Source organism: Monomorium pharaonis, chromosome 3 (assembly GCF_013373865.1).
Source record: "Monomorium pharaonis isolate MP-MQ-018 chromosome 3, ASM1337386v2, whole genome shotgun sequence".
In the NCBI taxonomy this organism is placed as follows: domain Eukaryota; kingdom Metazoa; phylum Arthropoda; class Insecta; order Hymenoptera; family Formicidae; genus Monomorium; species Monomorium pharaonis.
Window position 1 is genome coordinate 5,989,692 of NC_050469.1, and position 18,996 is coordinate 6,008,687.

At 28.0% G+C, this 18,996-nt stretch overlaps 3 protein-coding genes across 17 annotated transcripts in view; 2 read left to right on the forward strand and 1 right to left on the reverse strand.

Moving 5' to 3' along the window:
• The first annotated feature begins 689 nt into the window (after positions 1-689).
• LOC105838749 (PC4 and SFRS1-interacting protein) lies at positions 690-8,412 on the forward strand. 2 transcript variants are annotated; one of them, XM_012684528.3, is made up of 12 exons: positions 690-943; positions 1,547-1,617; positions 1,725-1,885; positions 1,971-2,101; positions 2,340-2,529; positions 3,306-3,407; positions 3,510-3,855; positions 3,939-4,113; positions 4,803-4,856; positions 4,989-5,054; positions 5,138-5,288; positions 5,800-8,412. In XM_012684528.3, exons 1-12 carry the CDS (start codon positions 863-865, stop codon positions 6,072-6,074), a joined length of 1,803 nt encoding a protein of 600 aa, XP_012539982.1. In that variant the 5' UTR covers positions 690-862; the 3' UTR covers positions 6,075-8,412. The 2 variants fall into 2 exon arrangements, with proteins under 2 accessions (XP_012539982.1, XP_028046922.1); XM_028191121.2 differs by lacking the exon at positions 690-943 and adding an exon at positions 955-1,254.
• A 1,080-nt stretch (positions 8,413-9,492) lies between these two features.
• On the forward strand, positions 9,493-13,103 carry LOC105838745 (putative gustatory receptor 28a). 2 transcript variants are annotated; one of them, XM_012684514.3, is made up of 4 exons: positions 9,493-11,899; positions 12,356-12,424; positions 12,490-12,579; positions 12,813-13,103. In XM_012684514.3, exons 1-4 carry the CDS (start codon positions 10,772-10,774, stop codon positions 12,915-12,917), a joined length of 1,392 nt encoding a protein of 463 aa, XP_012539968.2. In that variant the 5' UTR covers positions 9,493-10,771; the 3' UTR covers positions 12,918-13,103. The 2 variants fall into 2 exon arrangements, with proteins under 2 accessions (XP_012539968.2, XP_028046915.2); XM_028191114.2 differs by having other exon boundaries at positions 12,490-13,103.
• A 494-nt stretch (positions 13,104-13,597) lies between these two features.
• Positions 13,598-18,996, reverse strand: part of LOC105838746 (electroneutral sodium bicarbonate exchanger 1) — a 56,321-nt gene continuing 50,922 nt past the window's right edge. For 12 of the 13 annotated variants that reach the window (XR_001139240.3, XR_003626420.2, XM_012684523.3 and 9 more), the window contains one exon: positions 13,598-16,959. Coding sequence is in view for 10 of the 13 variants with exons in the window: in XM_012684523.3 (XP_012539977.1) it covers positions 16,882-16,959 (78 nt within the window). In the remaining 3 variants the exon portion in view is untranslated. Of the gene's footprint in view, positions 16,960-17,961; positions 18,490-18,996 lie in introns of those variants that run through there. The other variant, XR_001139241.3, reaches the window with a different exon arrangement.

The following is an 18,996-nucleotide window of genomic DNA, read 5'->3' on the forward strand; positions in this document are numbered from 1 at the left end:
TTCGATATACTCCAATTAAAGGCAATTTTTGGCGATCGTTTGGTACATGTACCAAGGTTGATATTGGTAGGGGTGGAGCTTATCTTGGTACGATGTACCACTATCATGTACCACTATGAACGCTAAAACGGACTGGTTCTTTTCTCTTTTCTCATACCGCAGATTTGGAAAAAACTACCTTACTTCGTTGCAAGGTATAGCTGGTATCAACCAGAAATGTACCAAAATGGTTAGCCACGCCTTAACCAAAAAGTACCAAACACCCGAAAACGCTCTGGTACATATTGGTACACTTTGGTACATGTACCAAACGATCACCCAAAATCGCCTTAATTCAATTAATTTAGCCGACGGTTATCTTTTCAACCGATATCTGTAATATTTTATTAATATGGATGAAATTATTAATTTTTTGTTATTTAACATACAGAAAAAAATAAGAGGTAATGAAATATTAGCAAAAAAATTCTACCTCAAGCTATTCTGTCGGTTGAATCGATCGATTATTAAAATTACTTGGAGTTGGTCGAAGTTGCCGCGACCGTTAACGGGAAACCGATTAGTCAGTTGTGACGCGCACACGACCAATCAGCATTCACGTGTTCAGCTACTCCGATCAATTACATTCGCTCGACTTTGCGCGGGTAGATTCATCATTCGCCGGTGCCGCGACCAATCAGAACCGAGCGTCGTATCTCCGCTGCGTGTTTTCGGTATTCGTCGTGCAAATGGCGGTTGTTGCGGTGTTTTGTCCGATGTGTCGTCGGCATTAACTACGCCACATCGTTAGCACAAGTATTTGGAACATATAGGAACGTACAACGACGCAGGTGATTACCGCGATAGCGGCTCGCCCGTAATTATGGTGAAACTGCTGAAGAGATTTGTCGCCGGTGACAAGGTGTTTGCGAAAGTTCGAGGTTATCCGCCATGGCCAGCGAAGGTAAGCGTAAGCTTGCATCGGGATACCCTATACCATGTAACAACAAACAACACATCGTCCCGATAATGGTCGATACTGTGCTCCGGATACGCGGTATAATCGCGTTGTGTCCTCGACGAACGACCTATTGAGACGTTGCGAGATGCGATGACGTAAATTATTCAAAGATTGTGGATGCAGGATCGGCATGCGTTGCGCGCGGCTGCGTAGTTTTGGAGGACCGTGCGGTGCTCGCGTAGGTGCGAGAAAAGCGCGGGATTCCGTGACGCAGGATGCCGCGGCAACGCGTCACGACGATAATCTACCAAGTGGCACGTCATCGATCACGCTAATGCGCTAGTCTTGCTTTCATCAATATATTTTATAATTTTTGTACTATATAATCGTACATATGTGTCTTTTGTGTGTGTGTGTGTGTGTGTGTGTGTGTGTGTGTGTGTGTGTATAAACTTGAGATTATATCTCAAAGTGTGTATCGTTAATGTACATTTCTTCCTTGATAGAGGAGTAAGAGGAGGAATGTGTACACTTGAGTTCTGTTTGTCATATTAAAATTTGTTAGGTGTTGCTTCACTTGTTTCGTATATTGTCATCTGTTTGCAGATTGAAAAAGTCAATGATCCTAACTCCAAGAATGCCAAGTACAGCGTTTATTTTTATGGTACAGGAGAAACGTGAGTAGTATTACCAACTGGTCATTCTATAATTCTAGTTCCCCTAAGGAACATTCAATATAGAATACTTATGTTTTTGAATATATTATAATATTCAAATCTCACAGGGCTGTTTGCAAAGTTGACGAATTATACACTTATGCTGAAAATAAGGAAAAATATGGCAAACCTAATCGACGGAAGTTCTTTCACGAAGGCATACAGCAACTTGAACAAGAACTTAAAAACGATCGAAACAAGCCTCTGGCAGATATTGCTGCTATTAAAAGTATTAGTTTACAAAGTTTTAATAGATTGAATATTATCTTTTTGAAAGAATCACAGTTATTATATTAATTATACTTTATTTAAAGGTGCTGAAGCAGCAGAATTACCAACGGTCAGTGCTACAGATAGTGACATGGAAACTGGTTCCTTGATAATTGATGAAGGAGAAAAAAAGAAACCTGTTAAGAGAAAAGCTCTCACTGCCACCAATACCCCGGTAAGTATTATTTGTCTCTTGTTATTTACCAGTAATGCTTTGGAGTACTAACATGTTTTACAATACTGTATACGAGAACAGTTATTGATAAATGTACTCCAAGAGGAATTTAAGGAACTGCCAACAAACGTTTTTAAAGTTTAGATAGTTTGAGCGATTGTTCCTTACATTTCTATATACATATATTTATTTGAGTGTAATTAAATACTTTAATACTAAACGTTTATTAAACAATTAGCAAGACACTCCTGAAGTGAAGAAAAAACGTGGGAGAGGAAAAGCCTCTAATGATACATCAAAACAAGAAGCTGCTTTAGATTCACAAGGCGAGGAGTCTCCTAAAGAGGTGGTTAGTCGTAGCGGGCGCAAGATTAAACCAAAACGTTTTGCAGATTTTTCAAGTTCTGACGAGACCGAAACCAATACAGGTAATAAGAATTTGCATTTATAACGATCTTCATAATGGCATACATTTTTCAGAGAATCTAACTTATTCTACAACTTTATAGGTAAAAAATATTTGAATAATAAATTATAAAATAATCGACTTTTTTATCTTTTATTTACAATTTGATGCACAATGAGTTTCTAATAATTGCATTGAGTTAAAATGTTAATTCTGACTGTAAAATGTAGTTATTTACTATCAATGTCGCACAACATGCCATTATTCATGTTGCAAAATTAAAAATCGATTGCCCTGATAACAACTAATATTTAAAGGTAGGAGCACAGTAAAGAGACTTACATCAATATCACATTTAATGGTGGATGAAGAAACCCAGACTTCTCCATCAGAAATATCTGAAAAATATTCAAGGCTTAAGGAACCCAATGAAACTCGGAATTTATCTACAAAAGAATTAAAAAGATTAGTTCTGTTGGAACAGCTGTCATTGATTCGCATACAAAAAACTAAATTTTTATCTGTAAATGTATCTCCAGTATAATCTTTAATTAATAAAACCTCATAATATTCTTTTTACAAATACTGTTTATATGTTTACATCCCTACTTTTTAAATAATAGTTTTTTCTATTGAATTCTCTTTTAATTATCTATACTTAATTTATCTTGAGGGAAAACGATAATTAAATTCATCAAAGCTAATTTGTAAAAAAAGTCGGTTATTTTTATGCATTTATGTTTAAGATACTAACATACTAACATAATACGATTATATGTAAATATTATTTCTGTTTAGAACATTCTGGTCGAGGTCGTAAAGCGAAAAATGAAGATTCTAATGAGCATCAAATAAATGTAACGCCAAATGTGACACATAAAAAAAGAGCTGCTATTGAAAGTAGGCATTTGTGTAGTTTTTTTTTTACTTTTTCTAATCTCTTAAATTAGTTACATCTTATTTTTGAAGAATATTGTTTACATATATGTATCTAATTTACAGAAAGAAATAATGAAGGATTGATACTCGATGGGACTATAGTATCGAGTAGTACATCTTCTGATACACCAAACAGAGTTGTTTTAGTTCGTACATTTGCCGGAGAATATGTAGGCATTAAGCTGGATACAGACAGGCCAAAATCATTCGAAAATGAACAAGCTCGATCACAATGGGATTGGCAAACTGCTAGGAATGCTATGAAACTCAAATTACAATTAGAAACCGGTGAAATTTTGCCAGACCAAGTGAAAGATTCTCTAGACTTTAATGTTCCCGTCCCAGAAGATGAAAAACAACCTTTGACAAAAGATGGTTCTGTTAATCGTTTCAAAACATTTAAACTGAGGTATGAAATCTTCTGCTACACACCTTGTCAGAGTGTTTATCTTAGGATTCATTAAGGATTTACACGTCTATATAATTTATTAGGTGGCTTCGTATAGAGGCTCAACTTTTACAATTAGATGCTCAAATAAAAACTAATCTTGGACTGGAGCGAGCTAATACAGATCAATGCTTACAAGCAATGGATAATATCTTGACTCTTGCAATTGATCCTTTAATGCTAAAGAAACATCCTCATATTGTTGAAACAGTGAAAAGAGTAAGTACTACATTGATTTTTTAGGATTAGGAAGTAACGTATTGCTCGTTATAGTTATTTTTTTATAATAAATGGTGTTTTTTCTATAATTATCAGTAACGTTACATTTCTTTAGTTACAATAATAAATTCAGCTTACAGTAATTTACATTTTTTGTTTTTACATGTTTGAACTTGTTGAGACATGGTTTTTGTTAAGTGTATGTGTGTGTGTATTTTTAGTTTAGTTTTCTATGTTTTAAGAACAATTTTGAATTAAAAATTGTTATATTAATATTTTTCAACGCAAGCTTTAGTGCAAAGTGCAAAAAATATAAATTTTATCCTATTTATATATAAAAACTTCTTTAATTTGTATTTTGAACATTTTAATATCTTTTTCTTTGAATTTTTTGTGTTCTTGCGAATTTACGCGACACAAAATAATATTCTAAAATAATAATTTTACAAAATAATATTGAAAAACATCAGAGTAGATTTGTTGTTTAATTAAATCTTGTTTAAAAGTAACGAATTAATGACTTCAAGTAATGATAATTGTAGAGATAAAAAGTAATTTTTCCAACCCTAAATTTTTAAAAAGTAAAAAAATTACTTTTAAAAAATAATTTTTCCAACCCTAAATTTTTTACAAACAATTTATAATATTGCAAAAATTTTATTTTACTAATCGCTTTTTTTATTTTATAGCTACGACGATATATTGGGAACTTAGGAGAGTGGAAATTAAATGACGAAGAAAGGGTAAGTATAAAATGGGCATGCATAAGTCTGTATTGTATTATAATATATTGAATGCTTGTAAAATATTCAATATATTATTAATTTTTTACTCTACTAATTTTTATTCTGTTACAAAATATATATTATTTATAGACTATTTTTCAACAAAAAGCAGAGCTAATTAGACAAAAAGCTGAACATATATATAATAAATATAAGGTAATATATTATATAAAAATTATAATTATAATTATTTCTATTTATTTCTTTTGTTAAAACTTATCAAATAAAAATATATACAGGCTATGTTTACTATACCTGAGGGTCAATCATTTTGGCAATCATTTAATGCTCAAGTGGTCCATTTTAAAAACTTAACAAAAGACATGTCTGAGGAGAAGGTGTTTTCATTGATGTCTGATCCTGCTTTAACATCACAAGGAGGAAATTCAGGTAATTTTGGTTAATTATTGTACATTTAATGAATAGTGAGCATTAAATTTACAAGTTTCTTGCTTATGGTTCGTGCGTCCACTCCCTGCATTCGTACACAAAAGGCCGACTTTACGCCCTTGTTACATAATGTACTATTTTAGTTTTTATTTGCATATTAAGGATGGAATTCATAGACCAATCTTAAATTTAATCTCGTCTAATCACGAGCATACTTAAGACTTTACTTAACGAATGAAATAACAGTTTTGACGTCTCAAGATCATACTTAAGATTGATCTTGAATAAGATCGATCTGTGAATTCCATTCTAAGATTGAAAATAATGGTATGCAGTTTGAAAATGTATATAAAGCTACTTCAGAAAAATATTAAGTACTAAGATCTTACTTTGATAGATTCTTTGACTCTTCTCTCTGTTTAGTTAAGTTTTAAAATTATTATAAATTATATATTCAAATTAAAAAATGTATCCTGAGATATATATTTATTTTAAATATTAATGTATATAGAAAAGGGTATATCAGAAGACTTACCTGCAGATAATAGTAGTAATCAACTGGAAACGAATACAACGACTAAAGCAGAATCAGTAGTGGAACCATCAGGGAAAAAAGCACAATGCGAACAAGAACCGGAAACAGAACCTCTGTTGGAACCAAATGCAGAAACCGAATCAGTAGCACAAGCAGAGACAAATACAGAGTCAGAATCAACCGCTGAAAAGAAAGTAGAAGCAGAAGTGCCTACTAGAAATGAGAGTCCTAAAGATGAAACAGCCAAGTAACATATGTAAACTTTTTTATCTGATAATGTAAACTTTTGCTTATGTTCTTGTCTTGTATATCGTTACGGTACTAAAAAAAGAACATTACAGTTAAAGTATCGGGCGCATTCATAAACTGATATTATAGTTGATACGATTTTTTATTATCCTTTTTCTGTGTTTCATGTGTAAACAAATTATTGTTTAATAATGCATTCTTATAGATGAATTCTATTAATATAATTACAGAGATAATGATAAAATTTGGTAAAATTTAATAGGAGATAATGGTAAAATTTAATTTATTTAACGAAATGTAACTAGCATGCTATCTTTTATTTATAGCTTTTATCACTTGAATTTCAAATTAAAATGTATCAGTATTCATGCCTATTACTATTCTTATTTCTCATTTTATAGTTATTTTCTTATAGTGTATGATAGCAGTCTCAGGGACGATTAGTCTCAAGATCGTTAAAAATTCTTTAGATGTATCATTCGCAATCTCTAATGGATAATGCGAGAAATTATTAGCAGATTAAATATAATTAATACTATTAAATTTTATTCTGTTTTGTTTAGATCTACATTGTAATAAATTTATATACATAAAAAAAAATATATATATATATATTTATTTTTTAATATAATAGAATTTTATTTGTATATAATATTATGGTTACTATTCTGACATTGCTTTGGTTTATCCTTATTATTCATCAAATATTAAATAAGGGCGAAATGATGCTTATCTTTACATTTACAAACACTGAGCGCCAAAGCACAGCCTATATATGTTCACATATTTTTAAAAATAATTATATGTGTTAATAATAGTATTTTATAATATAATATAAATTATAATATATATAATATATAATGTACTTTTAAACAATGAATGATATATGTTAAGAACTTTTAACAATCTCAGATTAGTTCCTGAAAATAAGGATTGCATGCTATAAAACAACTATGAAATTAGGAGTAGAAATGACAATAAGAATAAATACCGATACATTTAACTTTAAAATTTTTTAATTTTAATTTCAAAACTACAAATCCTGAACAGTACTGACCTATAACATATGATATAATATTTACATGCACAACTATGTGATAAGCATTATTTAAATTTTACTGGATAATTAAACTTTATTTCAGTTATATAAACATGAGTTTATTAAGTATATTTATTTTTTATATCTACATTACATATAAATAACAAATTAAATATATTTAATAAACTCATATCAATTATGTAAGTAATGAAAGTATAAAACAGAAATTAACTCTTACACATACAAACAGTGCAAATAACGGTTGTTACAATAATTCTGGTAATAATATTACCGAGTGAAGAAGTACGAATTATAAAAGTATTTTAAGATAATTCTGAATGCGATCGATATCACTTTTGTGCACATGAAATTTAAGTTCTCTTTTGAATAAGTTGTGTTATATTTTATTTCATAAATTTATGAGCAAATATTTATATTATATGATCGCGATACACTTACATGATGCAATATCTGTAATCACCAATTGGACAATATCGAGTAAATATATTCACTGTCAGATATTATCGAATAAAAATGGCTGGTAGTGAATAATATTAGATGAATCATAGTATTTTTATCTGACAGTAGCGTAATACTGTCATGTATCGAAATACTAATCCATATATTCAGCCAGTGCCATGAAAGAAATTGTAAAGAGCACATAACAATATTACTGTCACACGAAACTTACTTATTTAATTAATTATAATTGATGTTAACAGAATGAATACCATATTGCATAAGAATCATAGCTCAATGATACAGATATAATTTTTGGCACTTACATTTTGTTTTTAATGCAAATTTTTCAGCTTTGTCGTCTTTTAGTTCTCTATATTAAATAGAAAAGCAACATTACTTATATTTATCGCATTTTTAAGATAAAAATATATATTATTGTATGTCAATGTTTCTTTAAAAATATCCCTGATATGATAAATATGATATGACAAGTACAATTGTTCGTAAAATATTGTCATTCTTTTATTTTATATAATTGAATTATTATTGTCTTAATTAAAATCGTTGCTATTACAATAAAATTATAAAATATTTGTAAAACAGTATCGAAATTGTACAAATTAGATAAGTTAACAAACAATTTTCTAATATCACACTTATTATGGGCGACATGTGGCAATTACTGTAAACATTTAATGATTGGTAAGTATTAAACCTTATTTTGTAATTAATAGTTACATATCCAATATATTCAAGAAAATATCAAGAAGTTATTGACGATGTAATTTTTGTATCGAAATGTTCTTGTCAATAATCAAAATAAACTATTGTAGCAGAGACATTATGGCGTTGAGCACATTTTGTTTATGTTTTGCGCATTTCTTACGACAGTTAATGGTAATTAATTGAATTAAAAGAAATATATTAAAGTATGCTTTATTAGAAGCATAAGAATGAGAGTAGAGAAAGGAGGGGGAGGGGGAAGAGAAAGAGCGCGAGCGAGAGCTTCAAATTTGTTTTTATTAAACCGTAAATTCGTAATTCAATGACTCTTAACTATGCGTCGCTCGCGTTCTTATACGTTCGTAATCACATAGTTGACGAGATTCTTGTTTTCGTTTATAGAAGCGAGTACTTTCAGTGAAGTAATTTGTTTTTCGAGACCGAGTGAGATTTTACAATTCGGTAGACGACAATTCTGTAGAGGTTCAAAACAAATTGAGACAAAACAGAGTTCAAAACAAATATAAAACAAATATTTTATTTATATGCTAAATTTAGATTAAATTATAGTCAAAATATATATTTAATAATCACAGAATAGTTGACTAAATAGTGATAATTACGATATCTTAACGAAAAGATAATTATACCAAAGATTAAATCCAATTATATTATGTTATTTTATTACATTATATTATGCGAAAATGATAATTAGTGTCTCATTAGATATGTTTGAAAAATTGATGTCGCATTTTGACCGAAGAGCTAATTCACGTTTTTTATAATAAAAATATATATGAAACGCAATACGTAAGCTCTAATAAAAATGTGTTAGAGTAATATAATTAAATGAGTGTTAGACTGTATATAATATTGTTTTACATTATATCTTAATTTATTATGGATATTTTTACATATTCTAATATGTATATTGCAAAGTTTAAGCAACGTAAATTGTTATGCAATAATGCGCAACACTGAGAAATACGTACAATTTCTGCAAAGTAAATTAAAATAAAGAATGTGTTCATATTTATACTTCAAATTTTACGCACGCACGCGCATAAAAGTTGATTAGTGACATTTTTATTTAATAACTTTTTTACAACCTATTTTAGTCATATACGTATATATATATAAAATTAGTTTTTCTCTTTATTAGAGATATTAATTTAAAATTAATGAAAGATAATAATTAATTTTAACAAATACATTATAGATATTTAATTTTTTTGAAGACTTATAGAGTAAATTAACAATAAAAATTATAAACAGGTAATGTTTGAAAGATTTATTGAAACTTAAATTGTCATTTAATATAAATTTTAATAGATATTGTGTAAAAATATTTTAACATTAAACTAATTATTTCCGCTTTAAAGTTACCATTAAAATGATAAAATCATATTTTTACGCATATTTTGCCACTGCATAAAATATTTTTTTATTATGAAAGAAAACTTCAATTCACGATTTAGTCATCAAATCTGTAAAAAATATATCAAGATTTAAAATGTAGGAAAAAGAATGTAAAGATTTTACATCTGTTTTTGTTTTAGAGATTTGATTGATAAATCGTGAGGTAAAGTTTTACTTGACAGCAAAAGAAATATTTCATGTAGCAATAAAACGTGCATATAAATAACGTACATGAGTTTATCATTTTAATGGAAACTTTTTACAGCGGAAAAGAAATTAAGTATAATGTTGAAATTTTTTACATGTTAGAACTATACTAAATGATAATTACATAATGACATTGTTGATTACATAATGTAATTGAGTGAAAAATATTTTCATAAGTCATTAATTAGTGCGATAATCTAATACTACGGAGAAAATATGGAGAACGTATTTGTATTCTTATCGTGCTCACATATCATGTCATATATATACAGGCAGTTAATATTCCAGTGGATGTCACTGCACGTAACATACGCGCCAACAATCGGTTATTTTCATCACAGGATCCGTGTCGGCTGATATAGAGCTGAAATATCGACTTTATGTTCTTTATTATACGTTTATGACTTTTTCAAATTTAATATTTAATAATGTTTTGCATACATAATGCTTAACAAGAAAGACATTTGCGAAAGCATCGCTGCATACGCTCAGTATTTCATAAGAACAAAGAGCAACATAAACTCGAGTGCATATGGATTTATCAGACGTAATTGTATATCACGTTCAAACGCTTGCAATTAATTTGAATTAAGAACAACTGGAAAGATATCGATAAAGTAGAGATTTTTTAAATTATTTATTTATAATATACGTGAAACATTTTAACAAACAACTTAAAGTGTATAAATAAAAAATTTATGCACAAATGTCTTGTAAAAGAAAATATTATATCGAGCAGATCGAATTAAAATACAGAAGATATTTAATCAATCATGAAATAATGCTGAATACATGTATGATGAGATGTAATAGAGGAAAAAAGTATAAATATTAACTTTAAGTTGAATTATGGAACGAGATAGTCAAGATTGCAAACATGTCTTCAATTCGGTTGAGAATTCAATCTCCATGGATGCCAATAAGATTTCCAATTTCTTCAGAAACTTAAATAAAGAGAACGCAACTGCGAAAAAAAATAAACAAAGAGTGAGCAAAACAAAATTAGAGCCATATCAGCATTCATTTCGTATGCTTAAGCTATTAATAATATTTTTCAAGCTCATCGGTCTCGCCACTTTCACCTATCATATCGTCAAGCATAAAAAGAGAATATCATACACATTTCAATACTCTGAATTTGGGATTGTTTATAATGTTGTGCTAAGTAGTCTGATGATCGCCTCGAACTACGTGTCAATACCGTATAGGATTGGTCTGGCATATGAGAACAAGACGAATTTAACTACCGGCATTGAGATTCTGCAGACTGTACTTGGTTCCTTGGTAATCTGCGCTATTTTGTTAAGCTACTGTATCGAACAGAAATCTTTGATACGAATCGTCAGTCGATTAATAGACGTCGAACACGAAATGGATCGTCTATATTATCTGTATCGTCCGTTGCGACGACAGCGAATTTTTTGTGGTTTGATCATCGTCTGCATCTTGAAGATTTTATTGTTGATCCTTCTCCTGTTCACCGAGATCCTGGCCTTCCAAACAGGCCCGATCTCCTGGCTGACAGATATTCTTCCGACATTTCACGTAGGTTGGCTATTTATGCAGTACTTTCTATTGGTCACGGTCATCCAAGCGAATTTTGCTGATTTGAATCAAGCGATACAGAATTTCATCAGAGTCAGCACATCTGATTTTCAACCTCAGTCTTTCTATCAAACGCGTCGTGTGGTGGTCAGCAATTTTACAGTTCATCAGCTGCTACAGCTACGGGATATACACTGTCATCTTTGCAAAATTTCTGAAGACGTGTCGAACTTTTATTCACTACCAGTACTGTTCGGCCTCAGTTTTCTCTTTCTGACACTCATATATAACTGCTATTACCTTCTCTCACCTTTGTTAATGACAGACGATATTTTAGAGTACGAGACTCTCAGTAATACCATCATCTGGTTATTATTTCTACTTTATCCCATTTCTCTCCTCACTAATAGAATTACCAAGATCTTAAACGAGGTAAGATTATTAATATAATAGGAGAGAGTAGGACTAGTTAACTATGTAGCAATAGGTTGATTAATTGGATTTATAAATAAAACTTATTCCGCACGACCTTAGAACATTACACTATTTGACATAAGGAATGTGCTTGAAAAACATTAATTTTTTATAATAGTTACTGCAATAAAAACTACATGTAGTTTTTACCTATTATTAAAATATAATTTGATAGCCTAATATATCGAGTAACTGATATAGAATTTCGTTTTCGATAAGTCTCTTAGCTTTCTAAAAATTGAAAACTGAAAAGTTGGTCAACTAGTTTCAGTCTCTTCTAATAATCTTGATTTTGTATTACGTTTTGGATTATTTTAATGGAAAAATAAAAAAGAAATTAATTTTTATTAGCAAATCAAATTCCGAATATTTTACAAAATTGCTCGGCATTGTTTCACTACAAATTTATTGTAGATGGGAAAAACAGGCAATGAGGTGCATAGTCTTTTAAGCTGCGCGGTTGGCAAAGAGACAAAATCAGAGGTAAACGATAAAGCTAAATGGAATTTTTTCACGGATGATATTCATTTATCACAGATCTGTTGCAGCTCAAGCAATTTTCACTTCAATTGTTACATCGCAAGATACAGTTTACAGCTAATGGATATTTCACGCTTGATAACACTTTTCTTCATTCGGTGAGAATAAAATATCGTACACGAGAAAATTTTATAAAAAATTATTATGGTACGGTAATAGCTACCGAGCATGAAGGTATTATAAAATTTTTTACTATGTTTCTCGTATTTAAACTACTTATGGTATATTCTTATGATCCGTAGTTATTATCATACTATAATAATTTTTGATATAATTTTTTTTGTGCACAGACAAATATTAAATTTTCTTAATTAATAACTTTTATTATTAGCTAATAGGCACGATGGCGACGTATTTGGTGATACTTGTGCAATTTCAAATGGGAAGCTCGCATTCGTTAAAATCGTACATCTGTAACTGTACAGGAAAAGGTTAAAAAGCAGAATAATAAATTGTAAATATAAATGGACAATAGCATATTGTCTTGTTGAATTTAAAATTCAATTAAATATTAATACATAAAATTGTGACTGTAACTATCGATTCTGATTTACAAGATTAAAAAACAAAAAATATATATTTGTTAATATATTGTAAATATATATTGTACATATGTATATATTAAATGTACATAAAATGACATACTGTCAATTAATTTTAAATATAATATATATATATGAAATTATATTATATATATGTATATATATTGTATAATTAAATATATATAATTATATATTATATATAATTTTTTAAATATATATGTTTTAAATTTAATTAACATATACCAATTATTAAAATTAAACAGTGCCCAATATTATGAATGATAAAACAAAATTTTAATACGGATTTGTAACATAAACTTTTCTTTTTAATGCTATTATCCGTAATCATTTTTTCCACAAAAACAAATTTACAATTCATTTTCTTCCCTACAAATCATGCTTTTTATTACATCTCAGAAATGTTTCAAATAAACAAAACATAACAAATAGTGAAATCAAAAACGCACAGATACAACACAAAATTTGCTTTTTAATGCAGTTCAATAACATAGATAACATAGTCTCACGTTTTGCGATGTATTTTGTAATGGGAAACTGTAAGTAAATCTTTCAGTTTTAATTGCACATTATTTATTTAAAGTAACACAGCATGATTAAATATACAATGACAGGCATCAACTACTTTCCTTGTCAACTCGGAAACTAGTTTCCGAGATACAGTCTTCCCTACCTAATCACAACCAATTAATACTACGTCGGCGATTATAGCCCATCCGCCACATCATAAATTCGCGTGAAATCGTGAATATAATTGAATATGAAAGTACATTTCTTCTAATTAACTTGCCGAAGATCACCGTCAAAACGCATTAGCATACATATCATACACTTTATAAATTTAATTATTTCCATACTATACATTATATCCATGAATTTTACTATTTGCAAATTTTAATTTCGCACCTAAGATTGCGGCATGCCTTTCACACCCTTCTTTTATTTGTTTCATTATTATACGATACTCTGGGCTCCAAATGTTACATCATACGAAGTTAACATCATAACATCCGCTCCGCAAACAGATTTTATATATGATTTTAATTAAGTGATTTATATGGGTGGGAGCACGCTTTCTTGACGTAAAAATATACTTAAAAGTATGCACGGTTATACTTTCCAATATGATATAAATGTTTCATATTGTTTTAACTGTAGGTCTTCTTTTGAGCTTTCCTACGAGTTAAATACATATATTGTAAGATGTAATCTCTTCGCATTTTTTTTTATTCCACTAACATATATTTTCTCAAACTATCTGTTAGCAAAAAATGATCATGTAAAAAATATAATAAATATAATAAATATCTCACTTATTTATTTTTCTATGAAATTCTTTATGAATATTTATGCCACAAATTTGGTAATTAGTCGAACTGAGGAATTAAGTTCTTATAAATAAAATCCTTTTTTTTCATTATTGATAAATTTATCACAGATTGTTTGAGAAAAAATTTGCACATTTTTCTATTCAGTAAATATTCGATTCGTACAAGTTATTTGTTTACGCAAATATTCGGTCGGAAAGCTTCAAAATTAATTATCTCTGTTATGAGGTATAAATTTAATAAGAAACAAATTATATCACAACAGATTTTACTATATACAAACAAAATTAAAAAATTATTTTAAAAATATTGTAAGATTTTTATTTAATTAATTCAAATAACTTTAATTAACAAATAACTTTATTTTTCCGACAGAATATCTTTATTATTATTTACTATAGTTGTAAATTATTATTATTTATTACATATCGCAGATTGACGGTTATGTTGTTTCTCTTCAATCTTGAACAACGGATATCCTTCAAGGGACTGTTCTATCATTCTACACATTGTATATTTTTATAATACGTAAATTTTTTGTCAAAAATTTTGCGGTAAAGAAATTAATTTCGCTATAATTAGAATATTTCAATATTGTCGCAATTGGGCATGCCCAAATATTAAAAAAGTTATGATAATAGTTTGGAAATTGAATGGGCAAGATCTTAGCTAGACTGGAAAGTTTTAAGAAGCAACAGAAATATGCTGTGTGCTTTTTTAGACATCTTTGAGAATAAACTTTTATCTAAACTAGATTATTATGCATATTATACAAAATTTTTTTTAAGTCAATTTCGATTATCTTTATGCAAAGCGAGAGATTACTTTATGAATGTCTCGAAGAGGATTGTTCCATAGTTTTGTATTTAAAAAGGCCGCTTTTGTAAAAAAATTTATTAGTAAAATGATAGTATTTTTTGAGACCAGAAGAGTCAATATTACTCTATGATTTAAGGACAAGGAACAAATTCATCTGTACATACAACATTTTTTTTTCTACTCTCAGCTCACGAAATAGCTTCCACAATTCTTATCCCCCAAGGTATCGTATTAATATCATTGAAGAAAATGAATAAAAAAATATTAGAACAATTTTTTTATTAATCAGATTTTTGTCTTTTTTCTAATATGCACTGCTATTTAACGATACTAGCAATAACATATGAGATATCCCTCGAAGGAAGTATTGATATACGTATTACATATTGCGGGGTTTCTTTGGCATATACATGGTATGAATATAAAGTTACTTGAACTACTTAATTGCTACATGCAAAATCATGTATTATTGCACGGTAACACAATATTCTCATTTTTCTATTTTTCTGATTTGTATAATATGAATTAGAATTTGATTTATACGAACTTAAAATTTTACAGCTGTCAATGTTCAAATATTCGAATAATTGTAACTGGCACACACACACGAACCTGCAACTTACGGTATTTTGACACCTGCGCAATACTATGCTATTATTCTATTATTTATTATTTTATTTTACTACATCATTTTTATTTCTTATTTATTTTAATATATATCTATAAGAGTGAAAATTATCGGTAATAATTATTCGAATATTTGAATGCGTTGAAGCTGAATTATTCGCTAGAAAAAGTAATTTTCCGTTGAAAAATTTCAACCAGAAAAACTCGAATTTTATTTTGCAGTTCGCATTCATATTTTATAAATGCGACTTATTTTCAGTATCATATCACGGTTGAAAAAATGTGCGTTTTTCACAAATTTTTGTAGCATAAACACGTCCTTATTGATTTGTCAGTTAATAGACGTCGTTAATCTAGATCGTATTATCTAAAGAAGCTGCATAACAGTAAGAGATCTTTTCAAATTTTACCGTATTTTATTTTTGTTACTCACTAGAACGGAAAACATGTACCTACTATAAATATGCCTTTATTATTTCGAAACATTTTTCGAATTATTTGGAATCTTTTTCTTCTATTTTTTTTTATTTCTCGATGTTTACATACCCTTATAATTCAAATACAATAATATTAAGAAAGTTGAATTGTAGTATAAATAATTACTAAAAATGAACTGTTTTGTAGCAATACGTCATTATCATTACTTTATCGGAGATGAAAAATGAGGTTTTATTAAATCACAATTGGATACTATTGGCGAATCTTAAATTGTTTCTATGTACAAACACATTGAGACTATGGGTGGATATTAGATCATTTACATTTCAGTATAAATTACAGAATACTCGCGAACAAGCAACGCACATTGTTTATACTAAATATAATACAAATGTAATTTAATTAAGGATAATATAGGCAAAGGAGAATAGATGTTACTTTGTAAAAGGATATAAACTTACAAAAAGTTAAATGGTATGTTTTATGACTTTCATGTCGATTTAATTTATAAGATAAGAGTTTCTACTCTGCAATTTTTATTCTTATCTTATGAAAGAAAGTTTTGAAGCAATCAATTAAAGAAACTTGTGTACTACATTAATATATGTTTGTTTTTGTTTTCTTCTTGTTAAACGGAAGTCTCTGCTGAGGTAGTACCATTTGCTTTTAAAGGACTGATGCTTTCCTTGGATCGTATTAAATCTACCTGAAATATTGAATTGAAATATTTATTAATTTTTTTTTTAAGTTAGTCCTTGTCTTTATATGTTCTTTTTAAATTCGGACAAGATGAATATATTGATCTATTTTTAATAATTAGAAGAAGGTCGTCAATACTGATCGACATAGACTTCCTCTTATTTTATAACGACATCCTCTTATTTTTGGGAACTAAATATTACACTGTATTAATATTAATATAAAAACGTGATCTGCTTAGATAAAGAAATAAAAATCCATAGTTTATATTTATGGCTTTTTCCTAAATTAAATATACTTAAAACGAATCTAATCTAATTTAACCTTTAGTTTCGTTACTTGTTGGGATTTGTGGAACATTATAAAGTATAATCAAACCAAAAATGTTTTACATCGAAAAGGCTTATAGAAATTTTTATACGTTGTTAAACTTGTAAATTATTAATTTGTTATACAAATAACTTATATTAAAGGAAAATGTAGCTTACTGTTTCAGTTTTTAGGGCTCATCTCATACATTTGTTTTTGGTTATCTTGTAAAAACATTAATTATTACAAAATATGAAACAATATCGTAAAGATTATTATACCATCTAATAGAAGACACTTTTTAATTTATATTTATGTTATTAAAGTTTTATTTTTTATTTAAATTTTATTTTTCTTTTTTCTTTTGTTTAAGATATATATACACTGTATATCCGAAAGCAATGTGGCATGCCAATATTGGTAACCTTCTTCTACATTTTGTAAATTCTTTAAGAATTTAGAAAATTATAGATTTAATTATAGACATTATGTATTTAGAAAAAGATACAAAAAAGATACAGAAATTTACTTTTTAACATATATTTGTTCACATTTTTTATTTATTTATAAATCTTAATTTTATGAAAGAAATATATTAATTTATTAATAAAATAAAATAGTTATAAAATTATTAATTAATGAAATAAATTAAATATTTTTTATATATACTACACATTTTATATATTATATCTTTATTATATATATTTATATATTATATTTTATTATTTATTTTATTACATATATATTATATATATTTATACATTTTATACACATTATATTATTTTATATATTACATTGTGTAAAACTTACAAGGTACGTCAAACTACCTATGCTATCTATACTACCTATAAGGATGTATGACGACGCACATAGATAAAAGTGCATTAAAGAAAAATACAAGTTTATTTGCGAGCATATACTTAAAATACTGAGATTTTTGTTTTTATCATTGCGTTTCTACTCAGTACTCATAATCTAATATTTTTTTATTTTTCTTTAAAATCATAAGTAATATAAAAAAAGTTTAAGCAAAAAGTTATTTATTCTTAAAAGTTCTAGTTATCTAATAAATCGAATAATACCCTATTCAATCTTTGTTTTTATTCAAAATTCGTACTTGGTCCAGATTACCCTGTAGTTCTAGAAAACCAAAATGGTATCGTTAGATAATTTAAATAGGCTTTGGTAATGAAAATGTTTTCTTCCAATTTCCGATAACCATCTATTGCTGAAAAAAGGTAATACGGTTAATTTAAAGCACTGCGTACATTGCACATAAATATACATATAAAAGATACATACACATATAAAAAAATATATACATATATTATGATACCTTTTGAAAATTATCTTGTGATAATAATTTGCAATATGCAAAATATAATTGCTTAATTTTAATAATGATTATTAAGTAAATGTAGGAAAAAATATATTTAATATATCCATCTTATTAGCACAACAAAAAAATAATTTTTTCATGCAGTAATAAAAAGCAACTATTACTATTACTAAGAACAAAAAAAGAAAAAAAAGTTTTATCTCATGTTACAAAGTAAGAAAACATTGTATTAGTTTGTTTCTTCTTTCTTTTATACTACTGCGATCAAGAAGTATTGGAAATGGTTCAATAAAATGTAAGATTTAAATTTATTTATAAAAATTTATTTTATTACTTTCAAAGTAATCCTTCTCAACATCTGCAAAAAAACAACAGTGCTATCTTGCACGCGTGTAG

Coding starts and splice junctions, on each gene's coding strand:
- LOC105838749 (XM_012684528.3), top strand. CDS start 863: ATGGTGAAACTGCTGAAGAGATTTGTCGCCGGTGACAAGGTGTTTGCG. Junction 944..1,546: donor ATCCGCCATGGCCAGCGAAG/GTAAGCGTAAGC, acceptor ATCTGTTTGCAG/ATTGAAAAAGTCAATGATCC. Junction 3,408..3,509: donor AAAAAGAGCTGCTATTGAAA/GTAGGCATTTGT, acceptor TCTAATTTACAG/AAAGAAATAATGAAGGATTG.
- LOC105838745 (XM_028191114.2), top strand. CDS start 10,772: ATGGAACGAGATAGTCAAGATTGCAAACATGTCTTCAATTCGGTTGAG. Junction 11,900..12,355: donor TTACCAAGATCTTAAACGAG/GTAAGATTATTA, acceptor AATTTATTGTAG/ATGGGAAAAACAGGCAATGA. Junction 12,425..12,489: donor GCAAAGAGACAAAATCAGAG/GTAAACGATAAA, acceptor GATCTGTTGCAG/CTCAAGCAATTTTCACTTCA.